Raw genomic sequence first — 16,751 nt, forward strand, 5'->3', positions numbered from 1 at the left:
ATTTTGAATTAAAAGGTTTATTAAAATTTCATAACTATTTCTGTTAATCAATATATATTATTTAATGATAAATCATAACTATTTTTGTTAATCAATATATATCATTTAATGATGAATCAAACACTTTTATTGGTCAATTGAGTTCCATTGCAAAGAATCAACAAAATTCATATGCCAAATTTGTGTTACTTTGAGAGTCAATCTAATTTGTTCTAGAAGTTAAAGTCAATGTTCCCTAGGTGTCCCCAAGTCTCCAAGATGTATCCGGGAAGAGGATGTCAAGAAATATACCAGCGACAAGTCCCCATGTAAAACTGATTTTGTCAAGGTTGTGAAGAAAATTTTCAAGCTTTTTCAAACTTTTTTGTTGGAAAAACGAAGTGAAGGAAGAAGTTTAGCAATCTATTTAAGTAGTTTTCTATCAATGTTTTGCACTTATATGCTTGATGTTCATAGTTTTTTAATTATTTAAATTTATTTAATTTCTTATAGATGTCCGCCATCGGTAATCAAAGTTCAATGGGCCAGGCAACTAATACTTTCAAAGTTGATGGCATCTACTTTATGGATACATACCACAAGAGAGACAAGAAAGCTTGTTGATCAAGCCATTGCAAGATGTCTCTATGCCAATGGTCTTCCTTTCAATTTGGTGAGATAATCATATTGGAAGGAAATGGTTCTACATCCCACAATCATAGATGATGTGTTACAATGAATGTTGATGGTATTCCCATGGAGGAGTATTGAAAGACAAATCATATATCTATTAAGTATCACTTTTTGAGAGAGAGAGTTGCAGAGAAAGAAATTAGATTGGAATATGTTAGCACAAAGGAGCAGATAGAAGACATATTTACAAAACCATTGGCTAAGGACATATTTGAGTACTTCAGAGGTATGCTTGAGGTCATGTCCCAACCTAATTTTGAATAGTTGATACAAGAGATTGCAGCAGTCCAGTTGGTAGTAGAGCACTATTTCTTTATTTGGACTGGATGCTTGATGCTTCTCCAATGGGGGAGTATTTGAACTTGAGCTGAGTCATTGAGGACTCATGGTATTGGTACTTAACAATGTCTTTGGACACTTGATCTTGAACAAATTGTTTCGGAGATGATTGAACTTCGAGAATTGACATAATGATGCCTTTGTCATTGATGTCAATAGGGGAGAGAATAACACATGAAAAACGTCATTTTGGGGAGAGATTGGTGCATGAAAAACATTATTTTGAGGTGGGGAGAGAATTTTCTATATTATTTATGGAGAGAGTATAGATGTTTATGTATGGGGAAGATTAATACCTTCCTTGTGCATACGAGTTATGTGATGACAGGTTCTAAAGGATGAAAGAATGTATTATGAACTGTCTGAGACGTAGATGTATATTTACATTTGTCATGTCCCCAAATTTTAATGTAATAAATAAATTAAATTAATTGATTAACTAGTCCTAGAATTTAAATAATATAACAAATGGATCTTTAATTGGTTACTTTAATTAATTAATATGGGGCCCAAGTTAATAATATTTGTATTTGTGGTTCAAATTGATTTAGTATATCTCGGACCCATTTTTATTTTAATTGTTTCTGTAGGTGTTGCCGTCGGCTATCTTTGTAAACCCTCGGAAGTTCTTTTGAAGGGTATCTAAGCATGACGTGTAGGTAGTAGTTATGCGATTTGGATTATTTCTTTGTACTGCAAATTTCTATTGGAATTCAGTAGTGTTTGCCATTTCGGAAGTGAAAGATCTTCCTTACTTGGCTAATCCGATTTTGGTGGGTTTCAACCCTCACACTACTCTGTCTCTATATTACTTGCTTGAATCTGACAATTCCATGCACCATCTTTGTTTGCAAATACATATATCTATATATCTGTGATTGGATTTCAATATTTGTACTGGCATTTCTGGCAAATATGTTCACATTGTTTTGGCATCTCAAAGTGTAGCTCTATCCATCATGCCGACGGCCCAATGCGACTTCCATACCCATCCACACAACTCTTGGACTTCACCATATGATTGCCTTTCAAACCATACAAACATCTCAATCAGTATTGTACGGCTCCTATGTTCACACAAACTGTACAACCATTTGCATATCGTACGCCCATCTTGTTGCATATCGCACGACCATCTCCAACCAGTCATACAGACACCTCTCATTACCCTTAGGTCGCACGGCCATATTTTCTTTCCGATTTGAACTGTACAGACTACCTGAGGCATAAAGAAAGACTACCCGAATCACTAAGGGAGATCTACCTAAAGCACTGGCTGCCCAAAGCATTGAGAAAGACTACCAAAGCATTGAAAAGGACTACCCGAAGCACTGAGGAAGACTACCTGAAGCATAAAGAAAGACTACCCAAAGTACTAAGGGAGAACTACTTGAAGTACGGGCTAACCGAAGCATTGAGGGATACTACTTGGAGCACACAACCAGACTACCTGAAGCACACGACATGACTACCTGAAGCACACGACATGACTACTTGAAGCATACTAAAGGATGTTATTTGAAAGTTGGAAAATAAAGTGACAAAGAAAACAACATGTAAAGGGCTCTGTATGGGACTTCATAAGGCAACTCTAAAACAAAACATTACGACATTCATGGGCAACATGAATGGGGGAGCAAAGGCAGATGAGGAAGAAATATATTTGGTATTCATGGAACTTAGATGCTTTTCATCTATGTTTCCATCAATGCCAAAGGGGGAGATTGTTAGCATGAATGCTGATGGTATTCCTATGGGGGAGTATGTTAGCAATGCTAAAGATGTATTTCAGAGCTTATGTGTTGCATTCATGACAGAGTTTGACATTGATGTCAACATACTTGTTATTTTGTAAAGAATGACAGAGTTTGACATTGATGTCAACATACTTGTTATTTTGTAAAGAATGACAGAGTTTCAGAGGAAGAAGTGTTTGGCACGGTTTGAGTATTGAAGACTAGCTTATGCGCACTTGAGGATATGTTCATGAGTATGTTTAGATGCTACAACTAAACATGCATATGGAAATATGAAGACTGGTGCGAGTTATGAGGATTTTAGTGAAGGTAGCTTTCAAACAACGTTTCTAGAAAGCGAGCTCTGATTTCTTGATTCTATCTCCTCATAGGGATGGAATTGGCTTAAGCAGACTGAGAAAGATGTTGAAGACAAGTCAGAGATGCCTTGGTTAAAAAGGCATAATTAGATGTTCATTGTGTAATAAGTTATGAAGACTGTGAGCCAACAGTTTATTTGTAATCTTGAAAAAGTGTAATATTGTAATGTGACATGTATTGTAATATCTTAAGGATGTCCTATACTACTATTGTAAATTGGGAAAGCCTCACGACTTGTTTTAGGATTTGGTATAAAGGAAAGGTTATTTCCTTGTGGATTGGTATCCAATGCGGATGATTGTTGTATGAGTGAACTTGAATGCAAATATCTTTTGATGAAAGAAGAGGTTGATGAGAATTAATGTGTTGTCAACTTCAAAGGAACTATATTGGCAAAGGAGTTGTTGGCTAGTCAGTTCATAAATCTTGGATATGCTTATCTGGAAGATTGTCTAGCAAAGATTGTTTCTGAGGCTATTTGGACAGTGGGTTCAGTTGTCCTCCTTTCAACTCCTAACAGGGTTAGCACAACTCCTAACAGGGCCTGAAAGTCTCCTAACTGGGACTCATATGTACAGATTGTATTTGATTGACTCCTAACAGGGTCTATCCTTTCAAAATGAGCTTTTATATTAGTAAATCATCTCATAGGCATCATTCCCACTAGGGTTTTCCCTCTGATCAAGGGTTTCTCTAATTAACATATCTGGTGTTATTGTGCATGGTTATCTTTTTGTATGGTTGTTGCATCTACTATTTACACATTTTGGAATTAATAAAGATATTGAGAGTTGTTTTAATTGCATAACTAATTCACTCCCCCTCACCCCCTTCCCCTCTCAGTTATCTTGGTGGATGTTAAGTTTGTAGTTATAGTCAGATTGATATGATCATGAGTTTCATTATTGATGGTAAATCATCATTAGATAAATATTCTTTTATATACATATATTATTATATATTATATATAATATATATATTACATATATTATATATATAATAATAATGTATATTATACATATGGTTATTTATATTATTGATATACTAACTAATGATGTTTAAACCTAGGAGACATGTCTCTTCAAGAGATATGTCTCCTTCTCTCATACTTATATAAGATCGAAATCTGCATTTGGAACATATCTATAACAATGACAAAATAATTACATTAGCAAAACCAATCCATGTTATTTAAAATGGTACCAGAGCCAAGTTGCAAATGTAAAATTCAGATTAAGAAGAGTAGAAACAATGATAACTTATTAATTGAATACATTCATCTTAACATCCTATTCAATGAATGGAACATGATATAGAAGCATTCTATCTCATTCGGATAGGAGAAAGGAGATTGAGAATATTTTTACGATCACTAAACAAAGTGATGAAAAATAAATTAAAATTGAGGATAAAAGGAACTTGCAATCAGTATGAGCTTGCACGGTGACGTCTTTGTACACAGAGATATCAGTGTGTTCTTATTTGTGTGAGCACCTCAATCATAGATGTCAAGTTTTTTGCTGCAATTCATTAATGGGAGACGCAAGGATTATCAATAACTCTATATATATGGTATCAAACTATTGTCTTTAGAAAAGATGAATAATTCACAATTAACGAGACTTACAATACTGATAGGCATACCCAATGGTGTGAAAGGTTCCCATACTAACAAATTTGAGGAGCAATATGGGAATATGATGTTAGGCAGAAAGGAAGGGAAAGCTACAACCATTGAAATAATCCAACCAGCATCTAATATCTAATATAGTCAAGAAGCCATATCAGATGAGACAAATCAGAACTCGATGTTATTTGCAGATTTAAATTTCAGTAACCTGCGGTTATCAGATAGAATGATTATTGTCACGTTTCATAGATAATTGAGATAGAGAAAGTCTAGTGATGATTTTTTTTTGGATATGCAACCAATAAGTGATGATCTGGATGAAAGCTAATCAACATGTTATGAAGAAAGTCATCTGGAGGAGTCGTGCTTCATCCATCCCAAAATCAAATGAATCATTTCAAGGTATAGGAGGATGATCAAATTACCATATAAGGGGGAGGCTACGAGAACATCATAGGGACTCTCCAACACTGAACATCAGAGTTGGATGCTTAATTCTGGACATCGCTTCATACTCATTATAAGGAAATTGATGTTGGAAATTGCATGGTACATACAATACATATATTCCATATAACATCATAATGATATCACATGAAATTAGAACACAAAGATTGTAGACTTTCAAACTTGGCTGGAATTTGTAGTCCATATATATATCGAAAGAGCTGCTCGAGTCACACCTTGGAAATAGTGACATCTATTTTGTCATATCTCATTAAAGTTGAGCACATTGCTAGAAAATAGGAAATCAAAATATTCCCACATCTCTACAAGGGAGACTCTTCTATTAGCATTAATTGAAGAGGAATTCAGTCAGCAACAGAGGGCCAGGATTTTGGATTGTATTTCTTATGTGATCTACATAGTGAATCAAAGATAATCTACATCTTTAGCAAATATACTATTTGAACTTGAGAACCATACCAGACGTGTTATTTGACAATATAACAATTTTAAACTTGTCAATAATATCAAAATAGAAGGAAATTTATTCCAATCATCAGCTTCAAATTCTAGAGAATTAAGTGAATCATACAAGGTGAGATAATCTTTCTATTTGGGGCTGAAGTTACATGACAAAGCATATACAATGAAAGGAAAATTGATAGTAACTTCACCATTTCTATGTTGTATCTATGAGCTTGGAGGTTGGAGCATTATATGCCATTTGGACAAATTATATCCCTGTTGTTCATCTTTGGTTAATCCTCCACCTATGTTTGGAGATTTATCATTTCACTAGAAGAAGCTCTAAATTGATTTATCAATTCGAGAACTTGGAGGTTCATTAATTTGAAAGACCCACTGAATATTGACAAGAGTTTGATTAGAGGCAAGGCTAATCCATAAGAGAACTACCTTGTTATTAGTTTCCCACTTGTACTCAATACTTTGTGTGAAAGAAATGCGGAGTTCCTTGAAGAGAAAGTGTTAGTACTTCCATACAACAAAAGATAATTTGGGAAAGGGCTAATAAAGTTAAGTTCACTCCACTTATCATCTTTCAATTAGAGCATATCAAAGAAGAAAAAGAAGTTTACCATATTTCATGTGGTGCAGAATTATTCAATGATATAAGAGTGGTAACTTCACATTGTAGGGGAAAATAGTAATCAATGTTCCATTCCCACTGTTTGACAAATGCTTATATAAAGGAAAATGAAAATTTTAGACTATTATATGTGGACGAGTCTGATAAAATGGAAGCACATGTTTGCTTCTACTGTTAAACTAAATGAATATTTGAACCTTCAATAGATGAAAAAAACAAGTTGGAACTTAGAAAGGAGTTGTCATATTTGTTTTACAAAATTGTTCAACAATATAAGAATGAGTGGAAATTTTACATTGTGGGGGGAATAATAGTCAATGTTCCATTCCCACTTGAACCTTATTTAGAGGGGAGATGTTCCATTCTCAAAAATTCTAAAAAAAAAGACAAATTTTGAATCTTCATATGCAGATAAGTATTTTTTATCTTTTACATTTATCTACTCTTTGTAGTCTCTCTCTTATTTGTAATTCTATACATACTATAATGGTTATTTGCCTTGATCTTTTCCTTTATGTTTGAGGATGTTCTTATAGGAAAAAAAGGTTGGTGCTTTACACATGCTGCCAAATATTGTGCAGATACAATCTAATGATAGTAGCTCCAAAGACCCTGATGATCAAGATGGATGAAGCGAGCCTCTTGAAGCAAACATCTTTGATGATTGAAATTATGAGATCTTTCTACATTAAGAGGGAGTATGACACTTCTTCTAAGGCAACACAGGAGCTTAGAAGATTGATACTCAGAGGGAGTCTAGAAATACATGTGGGTGACTGCATGATCTTGATGGGCATACTCCTACGTATATCATGAGGAAGTGATAACTTATCACCAGAAAATCAAAAAATTGATGTAAGATTTAGAGTGAGTTCAACAAGCATCCTTGGGTGAAGAGAGTTTTTGAGGAAGTAACTGGAGGACCTGACTTCCTAGGATCAATGTTCAGAGGGAGAAATTTTGAGATGCAATCTTTTTCGGATGATATCTTCTCTATGAGGAGAAGTTCTAAGAGAAATTCTTTGTAATGCGCTCTCCTCTATGAGAGAGAAGTCTGAGGTGAAATCCCTTGTTCCACCCTCTAGTAGTAGCTATGGTGGGTCCACCCCCTGACTTGGTTCATGGTGGGTATCATGTGAGTTACTACATGATGTTGTTGTGATTATGTCATGAAAGGTGATGATTTTTCATTGATGTATATATTTAGAGGGGAGCTATTGAAAGGTGACGATCTTATCAATAGTTGGACTTGTTATCATAATAGACTACATTAAGTTGTTGTCATGGAGTGCCAGAAGTTATGATAATGAATATAAGGTAACTATTGAAAGGTGACGATCTTATCAATAATAGTCCCATCTCCTAACACCAAAATGTGTTGGAGTGAGTGTTATCATGGTTCTTCGTGCTGGATTTTGCCTGACACCATGAAATTAAACTGTTATGGTTCTTCGGGCTGGATCTTGCCGGACACCATAACATAAATTTATTATAGACCACACTTAAGGTGGTGTTTAAACTTATATTAAGGGCCCGTTTGGTGAGCGGAATAGGAATACGTATTCTGGAATAGAATGTATTCCTGTTCTCCGTTTAGTTTAGCCAATATCTGATGGCAATTCGCGGATTTGAAAATTTATGTTTTCTAAAATAAAAAAAAATAGAATAGGAATACGTATTCCAATAACACCTATTTTGGTGGAATTGCAAAACCCCATTTTTGGGCCAAAAATGGAATACATATTCCATTTTTACTTCGTATTCCAATCCCATTTTGGTGCATCCAAACAAGGAATTCAAAATTTTTGGAATACGTATTCCTATTCCGCTCACCAAACAGGCCCTAAAGTTATAGAGTTTGCTTCAATTCCCTCTTTGCTAAAGAAGAAATGTTGAGAAATTTAGCCTCATTGTGAATCGAAGCCAATTCCATATGTAATATATGTTATTATATATGTGTGTGTTGATAGATTTATGTTGATATCCTTAAATATGTCATCTAGGAATATCATATTGAGATGATATCTCTTCACATACTTAAGAACATAAATGTTCTATATCAATCCTTCCTAACTAAGAGGGAGTGTTAAGTTTGTAGTTACATTCAGATTGATATGATCATGAGTTTCATTATTGATGGTAAAATCATCATTAGATAAATATTCTTTTATATACATATATTATACATATGGTTATTTATATTATTAATATACTAACTAATGATGTTTAAACCTAAGAGAAATGTCTCCTCTTCTCATACTTATATGAAATCGAGATTTGCATTTGGAACATATCTATAACAATGACAATATAATTACATTTGCAAAACCGATCCATGTTATTTAATAGACTTTACTTTCTAACATGATGTTCTTATGGTGTATCTACCACAGGTGGAACCGTTTTGGGTTTAAATGATCTTGAACTTGGAGTAGTTGGAGGAGACGGAACCAAGAAACGATGATGAGTATTTTGTGAATCCATATGATATGGATTCAGATAGATATACATTGAATGATGAACTATATTTTGATTTTGTGGTTGATATTAAACTATATTTTAATTTTTTAGTTTTGATGATTAGCTGATTTGCACTAGAATCATGAATATAGATGCATTTTGTGAAAAGTTGTGGGGATCTCATCCTTAAACATTGGGGAGCATCATAAGCATCATTAAGTATTATCAATCATTGCTTTGTGAAGTAATTTTTATTCTCTCATTGTCTCTTATGTTTTGTATTTGGATATGAGTTTGTAAGGGTGGTGTGAACTTTCTTGAAGTGGTATTAGAGCATGCATTGGTTGTGTAATGGGAGTACCCTTCATCAGTGGTACCAAGGCATGTGTTGAGCCATCATGTGGCATCTAGGGCTGAGGCAACACAGTTGGCAACAGTGACAACTCAAGAGGAGTTGGCCACCAAACTCGACGAAGTAGAGGTGGAGATGGCTAAGCTTAGGGGTCAGCTGGCAGGGTTGGGAGAGCAGTTGACTTAGGAGAGGAGCAGGCTGAGCAGGCTATGGTAGAGACTGGCCTTGCTAGTGCTATGGAGATGACAAACAGAAAGGATAAGGAGATTTTGGAGGCAACCTTCATGGTGAACTCTGGTATGGAACGACAAATGGCCTTCATTTTCTTTTGTGCAGTTGTATAGTTGTGTTCATCCCCATTTTTTTGTATGTCGTCTTGAGACGACTTTCTTTTCTGGGGGGATGATGTTGTTGGGCAACTTACATAATCAATGTTTGTTGGTATTGTTGAGGTCTAGGTAGTTTGGCGATGGTTGGCACACACACCCCATCGATACATCTGTATATATTCATGTTACAGTTGTCGGGGGGAAATAGAGATATTTCTGGTGTTGTTTTGATACATTGTAAAAGCATTGATGAGATCAATGCAAATGCAGTTGTGAGTTCTCTACCTTAGATCCGTTTTGTTACATTTACTTGCATTCTAGTATGTATTAAACTTTACCCTACAGGACAAACAGTAGAAAGTCTTGTCTAAAGAGCCAGAAGGCCTTGGTCTACCCTGCCATCATGAAAGCTCTCCGACAACGAGAAACGACAATTTTCTTAAGTTGACAAAATAAACCCTGCACAATGAAGAAATTTTTTTTTTTATAGTTGTGCAATAGGAATCTTTGTTTTGGCCAGCAATACAAATAAACATAAATTACACTAAATGCAGCATTAGAAAAGGTTTTCAGGTTCTGATTTTTCTAATGCTGCATTCTTCATGGTGCAGTGTGATACGGATTTCTCCATTTGCCAATCGATTATCACAAGAAGTTCCACCCCTGATTCAGCGGATGAGATGTTTGGCAAATTATGAAGCACTAAAGTTTGTTGAACCGATTGCTACCCTTGCAGACCAGTTAGTACAACGCATGTTTAAGCACAGCTCCATAAGCGGTGGAAAATATATTGCTGTTCATCTTCGATTTGAAGAGGTGCTTACACTTGGTTTTACTTCTTTTTCTGGTATTTAAATCCAATTTTATTGACAGTTAATCCATTTGTAGTTATGCTGGATTAACCCATATGTGCTGCCTGCTTGATTTGCAGGATATGGTAGCATTTTCCTGTTGTGTATATGATGGGGGCAAGGAAGAAAAGGAAGAGTTGGACATTGCTCGAGAAAAAGGCTGGAGGGGCAAGTTCAACAGAACAGGCCGTATCATTAAACCTGGGCAAATTAGGAGGAATGGAAAATGTCCATTAACTCCAGTGGAGGTATTTTTTTTAAGGCTCTGGACTGTCTTACAATTCACTCTTTACATATTATGGTGTCTTTCAAAATCCACTCTCACATGACATTTTTTCTAATTGCAACTTAGAAAGCTTATTAGTTGTGGACTTTAAACATTCAGCATGTGAACTATTAAATGGGATGATGTAAAACTTGTCCTAATCTCAATTTAAAGCTTCTAGTTTGAGCTCAGTGACTAGCTGGTATTGTAAGATATAAAGAACAGTGATACCTGTTTGAAGTGTCTTCAGAATCTCAACTCTTTTTCTTAAATAGGTCATTACTGTTAAATTTCCAAACCAGCAGACTGTGCTCAGAAAACTAATCTTAAATGTAAATTATATCTTCAATCAAAAAATCAGACCTGAGTACGATATCTTCTATAAATGCTCTTCTGAAAATACAAACAGCAATAAAAAGTCTGTCTCCTATTAACTGAAATCAATTACACTGCACTCAACTGCTTTCTCCGCATGTTTTTTGCTCTGCACTTGGTTATGTTCCTCAGGCCTCTTCCATGTAGTAGGAGAACCATCTAAGTGTTACAGATACACATTTTAATGGAGCATTAAGTTAGGAAAATAAGCTTTATCATTAAAAACTAAAGCAGAAAGTGAGCAAAATAGAAGATAGGAAGGATGTTGCTTGAGAAATAAGAACTGCAGCTAAACTTTAGAATCCCTTCAAATATAGGACCTCTACTATTTAGGTGATCTGTGCTTGGTGAAGGATGAGAAGTAAAACACAAACAAATAAACAGAGCTGCTGATTTTTGCGCCCTATGGAAGTAGAATATCAGCCAAGCAACAAGTTCAGAAAACTAACACAGAAGCAAAATAAATGGATTAAAGGATGCCTTGAGAATCAACAGATATATTTAGTCTTTGATGCCATACTACAGAGTCGAAATTTTAGCATTCTTGTATATTGGTAGAATTATTTATTGTAGACATGTCCAGTTCCTTAATGGTTGAAACTGAAAGCTAAAGCATTCTGGAGTTTCTATCTGTGTAGTAAACTAAAAATGCACAGTATTTACTACATCATTTGATCGTCAGTTGGTGTGAGAACGTAGGCAGTATAATGGTCTATGAAATTGATCATTTGGACTTTAATTATCATACAGGTTGGTATGATGCTTAAAGGAATGGGATTTGATAACAACACATCAATTTATTTAGCAGCCGGGAAAATATACAAGGGAGAGAAGAACATGTTGCCCCTCAAGAAAATGTTTCCTCTATTGCAGACCAAAGAGTCACTTGCCACAACTGATGAACTTACTCCTTTCAAGGTACCATGTGTTCCAAGCCAGATCCCAGGCTCATAGGCATTGTTCTACCATTTATAAATTTTTTGTTGTTGCTGCTGTTTTTAGTTTAAATTTTTAATATCCAAGGTTTAATTTTACAATATTGTTAGTAACCTTGGCTTTGTATTTATTTTAGAATTACTCGTCAAGAATGGCTGCACTAGACTACACTGTTTGCCTACACAGTGAAGTTTTTGTTACAACTCAAGGTGGAAACTTTCCTCATTTTCTGATGGGACACCGGAGATATTTTAACGAAGGACACAGCAAGACAATAAAACCTGACAAAAGAAAATTGGCTCTTCTATTTGATGATCCAAAGACAAGGTCAGCATATTTGGTCCATAGATTTATAATTTTATTGTGTATACCAGTTTTTGAAATTCATGTAAATATTTTCTTGAGAAAGATGATTATCAAACAAAATGTTAAGCATCTAAAGAATAATCCTCAGGAGTGCTAAATTATATTTGCAAGGACAAGAGGTATGCCTGCCTCAGTTGCTTCAAAAAAGTTGTTCAAACGTTGCATGTTGCCCTAAAAAAGGGTTTAAGAGTCATCTGCAAAATATGGACTAACAAAATCATAGTTACCTAGTAATAAGATTCTCTCTGTTCTTTGTCACAACCCACCTTTGTTACAAATATGTAAGAGCATACAGTTACCATTTTGTAGAGGTATGATGCCACTGGGCAGCCATTTCTGGTAGATCTTGCAAGTGAATGAGATTGTAGGAAATTCTGATTCTCTTGGAAAAGAATGTGTTACTACAAACCTATGATATTTGGAAGTAAACAAGCCAGATCATGTACCACATGAGAAATGAAAGGAGTAGTTTGCTTTAGGGAGCTTAATGGAAGGCACATAATCGTCAGCTTTAAGGTTATTCTAAGCTTTGTTCATATCTTTATTGTTAGACTTGTTCAACCGAAACTAGGGATTGTCTCTCCCTTCTTCTGCAGTCATCAATTAAAGTTAGATCTATTTAATTCTATATTTAAAAGAATATTATATAATTTAAACGTTGAGGTCTACAAATGAGCTGTACATTTAATTTGATTATCAATCTAGTAGCATTTGTACTGTTCATATTTATAGTGTCATATTATTTGTGGTGTCTGTTGCAGTTGGAAGATTTTTAAGCAACAAATGCATGACATGCGACATCATAGTGATGTTAAGGGAATTGAGCTAAGAAAATTTAATGCTTCAGTATATACCTTTCCCGCACCAGATTGCATGTGTCTAGAGAAGAACATGGAAAATTTGGAAGCCATTGTAGCATAAACTTGAAAATAGTACAATTTTTTTTCGGTTGGAGATTTCTGTCAATGTGCCTTTACTGAGTGGTGCTTGATGAATTCTTCTACTTACACAATTGTTGTATTCTATCTGCATTTTGTTCTATTCTTTCAATCCTTGAAAAGGGAAACATCCAGTGGTAAGTTGCTGAGAATTTGATTGCACGGTACAACAGCTCTATATCAGGGCCCATCTGAGCTCCCATTTGTCAAATGGTAGTGTTGGAGACAACTTTTATACTGTATAGCAGGAATAGTGGTAAATTTTGGAGTTGTATACTTGTGACCTGGCTAGATAACAAGCAGACCACTTCAACAGAACAACTGTACTTCAACCTCAAACCAGTGACATATAAAGATACCAAATGAGAAATTCTTGTACTATACTTGTACACTTTTGGTGCATCAGTGTAGTTTGAAACGCAAATTATTTGTTCCCATTCAAGGGAATCACCCTCTTGTATACTGTAGATTTGGGATATTGTATCATTTGGAGAATTTGGCACCGTAAGAATTTTGTAAGACTCATGGCTGGGGGTGGATTGAATACCTTCTGTGAGAACATTTTTGTCCCATTTCTCAGTTGCAAGCATTCTTTTATTCTTGGATTTTATGTATCTCATCCTTGTTCCTACTATACTACCTAGTTTTTTTAAAAAGCACATTGTTTAAATTATTGAAGTGTGCAATGGCAATGTTCTGAACTTTGATATTCTTTTTCAGCAGGTAATGTGTTTGTTATTAGGGAATTTTTGGAATTTTGACAGAGCAGAAAACACTTACTAAGTTTGGCATATTGATGACTTGTATGGTTAACTATATGTTCTCATGCTGCTGCTTAAGTGATTTGTAAGTTATCTTCTCAAATTTTAAGTGGTCGGAGTGTGTCTAAACAGGTTTTTAATTTTTTAATTATAGAAAAAAGATAAATTGGAATCTTTCCTTATCTTAAAGCAGTGACTACTGTTTAAGAATTAAAAATAGGTTATTAAAAAAGTAAAAAATGTGACGTGGCTCCACAAATTTCTTGTCCTTTTAAAAAAATTTTGCTTTCAAAACTTTACCGCACAAATTGTTTCTACTAATATTAATAAATTTTAATACGACTGCTTAAAAATAAACAGAAAAAATAAGGATTTATCAGGCACCAGTCCAACAAATAATTCCTAAATAAGTTGAGCGATAGCTGCTAGTGAATATAATAAGCTGATCAGCTGCATGAGGTTGTGTTCTGAGTGTATTTGCAAATTATTCAGATATTGAAGGGATGCCAATATGATAATCCTGTGAAGCTCCAATGTAGCTTTGGAAGTTTCTACAGAATTATCAAAGGTCGATTATGTTTTTGGTAATTAGTCTCATCACTTTTGCAATGCCCAACATACAACGCACTTCAGGTTGCTGCCCTGAGGAACAGCAATAAAACCATTTCTTGGTTGAGGTTGATGTGCCAAAGAAGGCTGTGGAATGGAAACTGACATTAAACTCTTTGTTTCTCTTTCCTTTCATGGTCCATTGGACATCATTCATGGTCTCTCAGTGCTTGATAGCTTAAAGCTCAAAATCATTTGGCTTATCTTTGCTGGGTACTTTTCAAAGTCGTTACTCCAGGCAACAACATGTCCTTAATGTATTAATTTAAGGAGTTGGATGTTCATGAAATGCCAAAAAGAGGAAATAGCAAAAGATATTCAAGAGCAAATGTCACAAGTGATAGATGCTTTGAATGTCCGAGGAAATGAAGGGTACAAGCATTACAAGCTGTTGTATAGTGTTCTGGAGCAGCTGGAAGAGATAGGAAGATAATAGTTGCAGGTCAATGGATCGCGAAGATTGGTAGTCCATAGCGATGAACCTAGAAGCAAGAGGTTTTGAAAACCAAAAGTACTACTTAACCATTGACGAAAAGACTAAGGGAATTTTAAGTATTGGACAGACTAAGAAGACAATGGATTACTTGTTAGCATCTGGACTGTGGAAAGAAGAACCTAAGGCCAGCAGAGATAAGTCTCATAACATGTCATGCAAGATGCATTACAAGTGTTGAGACAAATATGGAGGCAATAAGTGACAAGACAATAAAGGATGCAAGAAACCTTGTTGGCATATAAGGCATCAAATGAGAGTGAGCATACGCTTGAATAAATAGTTGGAGACAAAGGGTTTTAAGAAGACAATATTGCTTTTCCAAGAAAGAAAATATGCATGTTCAGTTAAGGATGCCATTTTGCTAATAGAACCCATAGGTCCATACTATGTGCTCGTAGAAATGGCAGTTCTAAGGGGCGGGGTGTGAATCAAAATTGAGTAGTTTTCATAAATATTTATACTTTTATATGAACATTGAAATGCATGTAAAGCATTTAACCAAGAATGTAAGTTGAATGCAATAACAAAATGGAAGATATCAGAGCAACTAATACAACTACAAAAAAAGGAGACGCAAGATTTTGTGCTGAGTGGGAAACCCTCAAAAACTTTTGGTTTTCTCGTAGGGGAAAAACCACTCCATTGGAACTTGTTATCTTTATTAGGTTCATAAATCTTTTCTTTACATCAGCAGCTACAACTACTCAGGGCTACAATCCCTTTTGTGCTTTTCTCTTACAATTGTTCAATCAATGATTGAATGCACATAAAACTAGTCTAGATGATTTTCTTTCAGTGTTACCAAGTAGTCTCCACATATACAACAAAATGAGTGTATATACTTTTCCACTTCTCACATTTCCTTTACACACCCTCATTCCCTTTTATACATAGAGATAACTATTAGTATTTACAAATGCTCACTATTAGTTGCATTTGAACAACATAAAGATTGAAAACGTTTTACAACTGTCATAAAAAGCTAATAGATTGAAACAAATTATAAATCCTTCAAATAAAGAACATGTATGATGTTGCTTAAAGAAAGAAGTTTCTTGTTTAGAAACTGTTCAAATAATTAACTCATACTCATTTGTTGCTGTTGAGTGCGCACAAAGATATAAATCAAAACAATGCATTTAATTAACATCAAATCAACCATAGTGATAAGCAATAACTGCCTTCATAACTGTCATTAAAAATATATTATACAAATATGTTGTATAGGTTCGCAAAAATATTAAATTGTGATCACATCCAATATTCAACTTTTATTTTTGCACTAAAAATGAAACAAAATAAGCAGTGCGTGTGATTCTCTTTAAACAACTATTATTCTGAATCGAAAGGCTTCCACACTTTGCATCTTTTATATACCTAGATTAGAAGAATAAATTTACACACAATCAAACCCTTGTTTATACTTTCATTCGAGGAACAAAGTATCCTTTCATCTTGTATTGAAAGATAAAGTCGTTTGTGCCATATTGAAGATTGAATTGATTACCTTCATGAGAGCTTTTCACTGCTCAAACCCTTACAATAACCAATCTTTTTAAAGAAATCCCTTTATGTGGCTCTCAACATACACAGAAAAGAAACATAGAACACGTCAGAGTAAGAAATGATGTGAAGATAAGTACAAAACACAACCCTTTGTTCTTGTATAAAAGTCTTACAAATACCTTCCAACTTGTGCA

General features: G+C 34.7%; 1 protein-coding gene across 1 annotated transcript in view; it reads left to right on the top strand.

Moving 5' to 3' along the window:
* LOC149541368 (protein ESMERALDA 1-like) overlaps nt 1-13,858 on the top strand; it is a 128,895-nt gene extending 115,037 nt beyond the window's left edge. Inside the window, exons 6-10 of the mRNA XM_089796629.1 lie at nt 10,066-10,270; nt 10,386-10,553; nt 11,696-11,863; nt 12,018-12,208; nt 13,009-13,858. Of these exons, the coding sequence (XP_089652755.1) occupies nt 10,066-10,270; nt 10,386-10,553; nt 11,696-11,863; nt 12,018-12,208; nt 13,009-13,168 (892 nt within the window). The 3' untranslated portion in view covers nt 13,169-13,858. The remainder of the gene's footprint in view (nt 1-10,065; nt 10,271-10,385; nt 10,554-11,695; nt 11,864-12,017; nt 12,209-13,008) is intronic.
* The last annotated feature ends 2,893 nt before the right edge of the window (nt 13,859-16,751 follow it).

The sequence above is a fragment of the Cupressus sempervirens genome, chromosome 8 (genome assembly GCF_028749045.1).
Source record: "Cupressus sempervirens isolate cs-2001-9-10 chromosome 8, ASM2874904v1, whole genome shotgun sequence".
Lineage (NCBI taxonomy): Eukaryota > Viridiplantae > Streptophyta > Pinopsida > Cupressales > Cupressaceae > Cupressus > Cupressus sempervirens.